At 45.5% G+C, this 9,585-nt stretch overlaps 1 protein-coding gene across 1 annotated transcript; it reads right to left on the bottom strand.

The window, feature by feature from the left end:
• Positions 1-7,309: 7,309 nt before the first annotated feature.
• On the bottom strand, positions 7,310-9,089 carry LOC101617573 (glycerol kinase-like). Its single transcript, XM_012951365.2, has one exon. It carries the CDS (start codon positions 9,087-9,089, stop codon positions 7,425-7,427), a length of 1,665 nt encoding a protein of 554 aa, XP_012806819.2. The 3' UTR covers positions 7,310-7,424.
• Positions 9,090-9,585: the final 496 nt, after the last annotated feature.

A 9,585-nucleotide genomic window follows, 5' to 3' on the forward strand; every position in this document is an offset into this window, starting at 1 on the left:
CTGCTTATTAATTACAAGTACTTACCACCAGAGAGAGATCACCACTACTGTTGATCTGCCCATAGGAGGGTAAGCAAAGAAGTAATGCAGTAGGCCTTGCGTTAACTACCTTCGGGCACCACCTTCGCAGCTCTCTCCAGATCTCTGACCTGGTTATGGAATATCAGGAAACATACACTCTATATATACTTTGAGTCATATGCTCAGGGGGTAGTCCACCAAGAGAGGATTCTCACTCAGGAGACTTTAACCCAACCACTGTCAGAAATGCAAGTAGTTAAAAGAGAAAAAAAAAAAAGTATGATCATGTAAATCAAACAAAGTGCTTGAACAAACAAATAACCTATTTGCAGAAAGAACATTTTTTCAACTACATGTTTCATTCACCATAAGAGATTACATATTCAGCTAAAGCTGAAATCATAAATAACTTCCCAACCATAATGTCACACTGTCAAGCCAAAAGAAAATAAAACAAAATTTGAAAAATTAAAGGAATGATTTTAAAAAAGAGAGAGAGAGAGATCAAGAAAAGAAAAGTCACTTGAAAATTTAAAACAGGGGCTAGAAAGATGGCTCAGCAGTTAAAGGTACTGCTTTCAAAGCCTGATGGCCCTAATTCAATTCCCTAGCACCCGTAAAGCCAGACACACAAAGTGACACATGCATCTGGAGAGTTTATTTGTAATGGCAGGAGGCCCTAGCATACCCATTCTCTCCCCACCCCCATATGCTTTTCTCTAACTGTTTAAAATAAATAAATAAATAATATTTTTAAATAAAATTCAAAACTATACAAGAGTGTAATAAAAAATTAGGCTTAAAATGTTTAACAAAATGGAAATTAAATACTAATAAACCAAATAATAGATGTTAGAGAAAGAATGAAAAACACACACCCAGAAATACAAAAGAAGAATTACAGGCTAGAATTAGAAATTAAGTAGGTAATAACAACATGATATAATGTATAAATCAGATGTGGTCTTTATGAAGATGCCAACAAAATGAATCTTTGGCAACCCAATTAAGAATAAAATCACTATAATGTTTAAAGAGATCAAAATTGGAAATCCAGAAAGGTCTAAAGCAATGACATCATCTACAAAAAAAGTAATTTTAGAATCAAAATAATAAAATTTCCTAGAAAATGTTCCTCAAATTATATCAAGAAATTTAAAAAATAGAATAGACCAGCTTGACAGACAAAATGGAAAGTACAGTCTGAAGCCAGGCCCAGAGTATTTTCCAAGGATCTCACAAATAAGACTAGGATTTTAAAAGAAGAGAAGACCATACCACAGACCCCTTATACAGCTAGATAGGAAATCCCTAAATAAAACATCATCCTGACCCAAAAGGCATCGTAGTGCTGAGAAGTGACAGAGGAGTGTCCACCACTGAAACATCTCTATCACACCCTCCAAGGCTCAGTGTCCATTGCAGAAGAGGTGGCAGAAAGAATGTAAGAGCCAATGGAAGGGTATGACTCCTTACAATGCAACTGTCCAGGTAGAAATTGGCCTTGATATCCATGACCTCGCAGTGCCTAGCAATACCTTTGCAAGACCCTAATATAGGAGAAAAAGACGATGACATCAAAATAAAAGAGAGACTAAGGGAGAGAGGGAGGGGATATGATGGACAGCAGAGTTGTGAAAGGAAAAGTGGGGAAGGGGAAGGAATTATCATGGTTTATTTTTTGTAAGTATAGAAGTTTTCAATAAAAAATAAATAAAACATCATTCAGGGCTGGACAGATGGCTTAGTAGTTAAGGCACTTGCCTGTAAAGCCAAAGAACCCTGGTTCAATTCCCCAGGACCCGTGTAAAGCCAGATGTACAAGGTGGCTGGCTCATGCATCTGAAATTCGTTTGCAGTGGCTAGAGGCTCTGGTGCACATATTCTCTCTATCTGCCTCCTCCTCCTCCTCCCTCTCTCTCTCTCTCTCTCTCTCTCTCTCTCTCTCTCTCTCTCCCCCCCTCCCTCTCTCTCAAATAAATATATATATAAAACATTTCAACTCCTCCTACCAAAACAAACAAACAAAGTCATAAGAAAATTTTTTTTAAGTTTAAAAAAATCACTCAGTGAAAAAATTCCACTAAAAATAACTTAGATCAGTCAGGTGTGATGGTACATACCTTTAATCCCAACACTCGGGAGGCAGAGGTAGGAGGACCACTGTGAGTTTGATGCCACCCTGAGACTACATAGTGAATTTCAGGACAGCCTGAGCTAGAGACCCTACCTCAAAAAATCAAAAAAATAAAATAAAATATCTTACATCCTCAGTACACACTATTGCTGACTATTGAAAAAGAAATAAACATATAGGTCAATGGAACCATTTAGGGCATCCAAAAAATGTCTGTATACCAAATATACCTGTTTATATATTCATACTAAAAACTGGAGAAGCACCAATGACTGTGAGAAAATGGTGTCAGAAAAATTCATCATTAAAAATATTAAGTTCTGGGGTTGCAGAGATAGCTCAGCAGTTAAGACATTTTCCCATAAAGCCTAATGACCCAAGTTTGATATAAAGCCAGATGCACAAAGGGGCGTATACTTCTGGAGTTTGTTTGCAGCACCTAGAGGCCCATTCATATTCATGCTCCCTCTCTCTCTCTCTTTCTCGACGCCCCCCTTTCTCTCTCTGCCAGGCATGGTTGTACACACCTTTAATCCCAGCACTCAGGAAGCAGAGGTAGGAGGATTGCTGAGTTCCAGGCCAGCCTAAGACTACAGATTCCAGGTCAGAGAGAGACCCTACCTCAAAAAAAAAAAAAAAAAAAAGTCCTTTCTTCATACAATGTAATTTTTTATTGTATTGTGACAAAAACAGTTGTCATGTCCTCACTTCACTTACTTAAATTTCAATCATCCAATTCAATATCTTCAAGGAGGGCTGGAGAGATGGCTTAGCAGTTAAGTGCTTGCCTGTGAAGCCTAAGGACCCCAGTTCGAGGCTCAATTCCTCCATACCCATGTAAGCCAGATGCACAAGGTGGCACACACATATCTGGAGTTCATTTGCAGTGGCTGGAGGCCCTGGTGCACCCATTCCCCCCCCCCCCCTTCTCTGCCTTTCACTCTCAAATAAATAAATAAAATAAAATAAAAATATCTTCAAGGAGAGATGTGTGTGCTCTTCAGCCAACTTTTAGCACTAGCCTTATTTAATTGAAACTTTATGCCTTTGGTTAGTAACTCTCCATTTCTTCCTCTCCTGAGTATATACTCTTTGATTCTATGAATTTGATTAATTTGGTTACTTCCATAAGTGGGATCACAAAAGCATTTCTTTATGACTGATATTTTTTTCATAGAATAATGTCCTGAAGATTTGTCCCTTTTATTGTATATTTCAGAATCGCATTCTATTTTAAAGGCTAATATTCTAGTTCGTATAGCTACCGTGTTTTCTTTATCCATTCACTTGTCTAAGAGCATTTTGGTTGGCCCTATACCTTGACTATTGTGAATAATTTTCAGGCAACATGGGAATGCTAACATCAGCTTGAGATCCTGACTTTCTTGTTTTGGAAGATGCCCCGAAGTGGATTCCTGGAACATATGGCAAGTTTCTGGAATCCTCTCCATAATGTTTTCCATAGAAGCTGACCATGTGGCTTTTCCACATGCAGCAAAAGTTACAGTTTTCCACACCTTCGTCATCACTTACCTTTTCAACTAAATTCGCAGTAGTTGTCCTGACGGGTGCAAAGCTGTATGCTTCTGAGATGATCAGTGATGCTGACAATTTCTCATGCCTTCGGCCTATTTTCAAATATTCTTTGGAGAAACATCTGTACACGTTCTTTGGTTATGAATCTGACCTTATGCCAGCACCATATTGTTTTGATTACTATGGCTCTGTAATCTATTTTGAAATTGGGCAGTTAGGCTTCCAGTTTTGTGGGGGTTTTTTGAGTGATTTCATATGAATTTGTTTTTGTTTCTACTCTTTGTAAAAAAATGTCATTGGAGTTTTGATGATAATAACTGAATTTCTAGCTCACTGTGGGTAGTAATGACATTTTAACAAAGAAGATTTTTTTTATTTTTTTTTATTTTTATTTGACAAAGAGGCAGACAGAGAGAGAGAGAATGTGGGTGTGCCAGGGCTTCTAGCCACTGCAAACAAACTCCACCATGTGTGTCTGGCATATGTGGGTTCTGTGGAACTGAACCTGGGTCCTTAGGCTTCTCAGACAAGTGCCTTAACCACTAAGCCATCTCTTCAGCCCAATATTTTAGTTTTGTGGATTGTGCAGCACGTGTTACTTGTAGACGCACACATTCCATGTGCACGTAGGCAGAAGCCCGAGGAGGGTGCCAGGCAGCCTCCTTCATCACTGTTCTACTTCACTTGCTGGAGGCTCTAAGTCCGGAGCTCGCCATTCTTTCAGTTACACTGGCTGACTAAGCGAGCTCCAGCCATCCTCCTATCTTCCTCCTCCCCCTACCCAGCCCAAGACCTGGGGTTAAGGGAGCTATGTGGCCAACTTTTCCCATGGGTGTTGGGGGTCTTACACACTCAACCATCTCTCCAGCCTAAAACTAGTTCTTCTAATTCAGACATATGGGATATCTTTCCATTTGCTTATGCCTTTTTTTTTTTTTTTTAGGCAAGCCCAACAGATTGGCCTTTTTTATGCGAAAGCATGAGAGCATGCTTGTATCACCTTGCGCATGTGGCTTACGTGGGATCTGGAGAGTCAAACATGGGTCCTTAGGCATCACAGGCAAGTGTCTTAACTGTTAAGACATCTCTCCAGCCTTTGTGTCTTCTTCACTTCTTCAATGTTTCCATATTCAAAAATTTTAAAAATAAATTTTATTTGAACAAAAAATTAAGTTCAAGATAAAACAAAAGAACATGAAATGTAGTAAGAGAAAATATTAGAATGCATATATATCTGGACACAGACAGTAGTCCTCCCCTATCTATGAAAATATGTTCAAGGACCATCAGTGGTTGTCGAAGCCACAGACAGTACTTTACTTCTATGTACTATGTGTTTCCTGACAAAATTGAAAATTAGACAACAAAGAGATTGGGCTAGAGATTGCTCAGTGGTTAAAATACTTTCCTGCAAAGCGTAATAGCCAGGGTTTGATTCCCAAGTGTCCACGTAAAGCCAGATATACAAGGTGGCACACGCATCTGGAGTTCATTTGCAGTGGCTGGAGGCCCTGGCATGCCCATTCTCTCCCACTCCTCTCTTCCTCTCCCTCTCCCTCTTTCTCTCTCTCTCTCTCTCCTTCTCAAATAAACAAAAACATTTTAAAAAAATAAGCCAGGGGCTGAAGGGATGGTTTAGCGGTTAAGAACCCAGGTTTGATTTCCCAGGATCCACATTAGACAGATTCACAAGGGACACATGCATCTGCAGTTCGTTTGCAGAGGCTGGAGGCCTTGGTGCGCCCACTCTCTCTCTCTCTCTCTCTCTCTCATAAATATATATATAAAATAAACCAGGCGTGGTGGTGTACACCTTTAATCCCAGCACTTAAGAGGCAGGGGTAGAAGGATGACCATGAGTTCGAGACCAGCCTGAGACTACATAGTAAATTCCAAGCCAGCTTGGGCTACAGCAAGGCCCTACTTCAGAAAAGCAAAAATAAAAATCAATTTACAAAGAGATTACTGGTAACTAAAAGTAAAATAGAACAACCTTGACAATACATTGTAATAAGATTGGTGGCATCACTGGCCTTGTTTGTATGTTGGGGCCATTAGGGACCACAATAGGGTCATGTCACAGTTGGGGAGGTGGCTCAGTGTGGAAAGTACCTGCCTCACGAGCACGAGGACCTGAGTTTGATCCCTAGTACCCAGGTAAATGCCGAATATTGTGGCATGCCCCTACGACCCCAGTGCTGGGGGGCAGGGACAGGACAATCACCAGAATGAACCTGCTAGTCAGTCTAGCCTACTTGGTGAACCCCAGAACAATATGACACCATGTCCCAAAAAGAGGTGGTGGCATCATCTGGCCTCCACATGAGACAAACCTGCACACATGTATCTACTCACACACTGTGAAAACAGACACACACATGCATGTGTGACATACACATGCAAAAAAAAAAAAAAAAAGGACCATCTTAACACAAGTGCTGAAACAGCCTGGCTGGCATCTGGGGCAGCTGCTCAGTAACCAGCATGTGGACAGTGACCATGGCATGTTGGATTAAGGGGAGACACGGGTTTAATCTGAGAAGTGTTTATCTGCTTTCACTTACTTCCTATGTGATCCAGCCAGGTCTTGATTTCCTAATTTCTTTTTGTTTTTAAATCACAACAAAATTGTTTAAACATTCTAAAACTTTTTTCTGTTTACTTACATATTTGCATTGTGTGTGTGTCTGTGTGTGTTATGGTGTGTATTTGGGTGTGCCAGGATCTCTTGCTGCTACAAATGAACACCAGATGCTTGCATCAATTTTTTACATCCGGCTTCTATGGGTAGCTTGGGAAGTGAACCTAGGCCATAGGCTTTGTATGCAAACACCTTCAACCACTCAGCTATCGTTCCAGCCCCATAAAGCGAATTTTCTTTTATTGACATTGAAAATATATTTGGATTTTAAAGGGAGGCTGTTTAAGAAAACCTTCTGGTAAATATTATCCATAATCATTTCCCCAAAATATAAGTATCTATTCCCTCAAAATAGTTGCAGGTGTATTAGTCCGTGTAAGACTAATTCTATTATAACCCACTGACCACCATGTAATCTTAATTGTGACCTATCCTCAGTATGTAACTTATATGGATATGTTACATAAATGAAGTAAAAAAATGTGAAAAGAATAGAAAGAAATGATGTGTCCTTCACTATAAGATTCAGACAGAAAGGACACTTAGTGAGACAATGTAAAATGTCTGATAATTTCTGTTTGGGCAAATACTTTTCAGAAAAAGATCTGAGGTATGAGGGTACTAAATTGTCATGTCATAATTTAGTAGAAGGTTCCATTTAAACAATAAGTAAAACTGCTGTGGTCTTCTATGTGTAAAAAAAAAAAAAAAAGATTTTTTTTGATTGGGGGGAGGTTGTTACAAACAAAAGCCATTCATGGCTATCAGGCTAGTGATAACTCTTGATTAGGCAAGCGTAGTGCAGAGAATCAGACTTTGGTCCACCGGCATCTAAATGTGTTTGCTTAAAGACCCCAACAGACAGGAGATACCGGGAGGAACTGGGCAGGAGGTACCGCCATGCAGGGATTCATCCCCAAAGACGGCCAGCGCAGCCACAGCTGCTAAAGAACACACACACACACACACCAGAGTTTCCCTGGCGTTCTTTCTGCTGCCTTCTCTTTATTTTCAGCTCACGGGTCTGTCTTGGACTGTGAACGCAAGAAGAGCAGCCGCTGGGATGCCCTGGCCAGGCAAGAAGCCGAGCTAGTACGGGAACCCCGCGATGTGCCTGGCGCCGATCAGCACCACCATGCTGCTCACGATGAAGAAGCCCAGGGGCAGGCTGCAGAAGATGCCCGCGTGGCGGCCCTCGGGCGGCTCGGCCGTCTCCCAGCCCATCGCCTTCACCACGGCTTTCTTCCACGTGGCGAAGCGGGTCTCGCTCTCCTCGGCGTTGATCTGCGGCTGGAAGCGCTCCACCTGGACGGCGGACAGGTCCACGGAGTCCAGGTCCCACACGCGGACGCCCTCGGCGGCGCCGGCCGCCATGGCCACGCCCAGGCCGGTGGACTCGGGGTCGGCGTGCTTCACCACGGGCACGCCCAGGATGTCGGCCTGCAGCTGCATGAGCAGCCGGTTGCCGGTCATGCCCCCGTCCACCTGCAGGTGTCGCAGCGGGAGCCCGCAGTCGCTGTTCATGGCGTCCACGATCTCCCGGGTCTGGAAGCACACGGCCTCCAGCGCCGCGAAGGCCATGTGGCACTTGTTGGTGAACTGGGTGAGCCCGCAGATGACGCCCCGGGCACTGGGGTCCCAGTACGGCGCATACAAGCCCGAAAACGCGGGGACGAAGTAGCAGCCGTAGGAAGTGCCCGCTTCTCGGGCGAGTTTTTCGATCTCCTCGGGAGCCTTGATGATCTCAAGGTTGTCCCGCAGCCAGCAGACAACGGCCCCGGTGATGGCCACGGAGCCTTCCAGAGCGTAGCACACGGGCTTGTCCCGGCCCAGCTTGTAGGCCACGGTGGTCAGGAGGCCGTGCTCGGAAAACACGCACTTGCCGCCCGTGTTGCACAGCAAGAAGCAGCCCGTGCCGTAGGTGTTCTTGGCCTGCCCGTCCCGGAAGCACATCTGCCCGACCAGAGCCGCAGACTGGTCCCCCAGGCACCCGGAGATGGGCACGCCTTCCAGCGAGCCAGTCTTCATGAGGCCGTAGATCTCGGAGGAGCTGCGCACGCTGGGCAGCATGTCCATGGGGACGTCGAAGAACTCGCAGAGCTCGGGGTCCCACTGCAGGGAGTGGATGTTGAAGAGCATGGTGCGGCTGGCGTTGGTGACATCCGTGCAGTGCACGCCGCCCTGGGCGCCGCCCGTGAGGCTCCAGATGAGCCACGAGTCCACCGTCCCGAAGAGCGCGCGGCCGTGGCGCGCGGCGCTGCGCACGGCGTCCACGTTGCGCAGCAGCCAGCTCAGCTTCACGGCGCTGAAGTAGGTGCTCAGCGGCAGGCCCGTCCTCTGCCGCACCGACTTGCTGCCGGCCGGGTCGCTGCGCTGGAGCTGCTCCACCGTGGACTGCGTCCTGAGGTCCAGCCACAGCACCGCGTTGTGCAGGGGCTCGCCGGTCACCTTGTCCCACACCACGGTGGTCTCCCTCTGGTTGGTGACGCCGATGGCCTTGATGCTGGACACGTCGGTGCCCAGCTGCCGCAGCTCGGCGCACCCTTTCTCGATGCACTCATGGACCGACCGCAGGATCTCCTTGGGGTCCTGCTCCACCCATCCCTCCCGGGGGAACTCCTGCTTGAGCTCCACCTGGTGCTTGCAAACGAGCTCGGCTGTTTTGGAGTTGAAGACCAAGAAGCGAGTTGAGCTGGTACCTTGGTCTACCGCCCCCACCAACGGCCCCAGAACCGCTGTCTTGGCGGCGGCCATGAAGCCAGTTCCTTCCCCCCTCCGGGGGCGGGCGTCCGGTTTCCCGGGTGACCGCGGCCTGTGGGGGGCGGGGAGGCCCCTCGAGACGCAGGGTCCCCGGCACGTGGGGCCAGCGCGCGCCCGGCGTCCCCAGACCCAGTCCAATCCACACTCTCCTCGCTCCCAGTGCTCCTCAGTAAAGCAGGAGTCTTAAAGCCCTTGGTCCAAAGCTAATTCTGACCGTGTCCTTAGCTACCACCCTGTGCTCCTTCCTAAAGATTCTTGTTTCTTCTCGCAAGACTCACAGTTAACTTATCAATAAAGCCAGCAAGATCCCCATCTAAAATATGTGCTAACAGTGACAGCTGCTTGCCAGTTCCACCACCGTCCACTCGGTTCAAGGCAACACTTCTCTTTTAGGACTTGCAGCAGACTCCTGGCTAGCGCTCTTCTCCTGGTCCTGTTGCTTTTTTTTTTTTTTTTTTTTTTAATATTTATCTTCTTTGCTTAATTTTTT

The sequence above is a fragment of the Jaculus jaculus genome, chromosome 12 (genome assembly GCF_020740685.1).
Source record: "Jaculus jaculus isolate mJacJac1 chromosome 12, mJacJac1.mat.Y.cur, whole genome shotgun sequence".
Taxonomy (NCBI): domain Eukaryota; kingdom Metazoa; phylum Chordata; class Mammalia; order Rodentia; family Dipodidae; genus Jaculus; species Jaculus jaculus.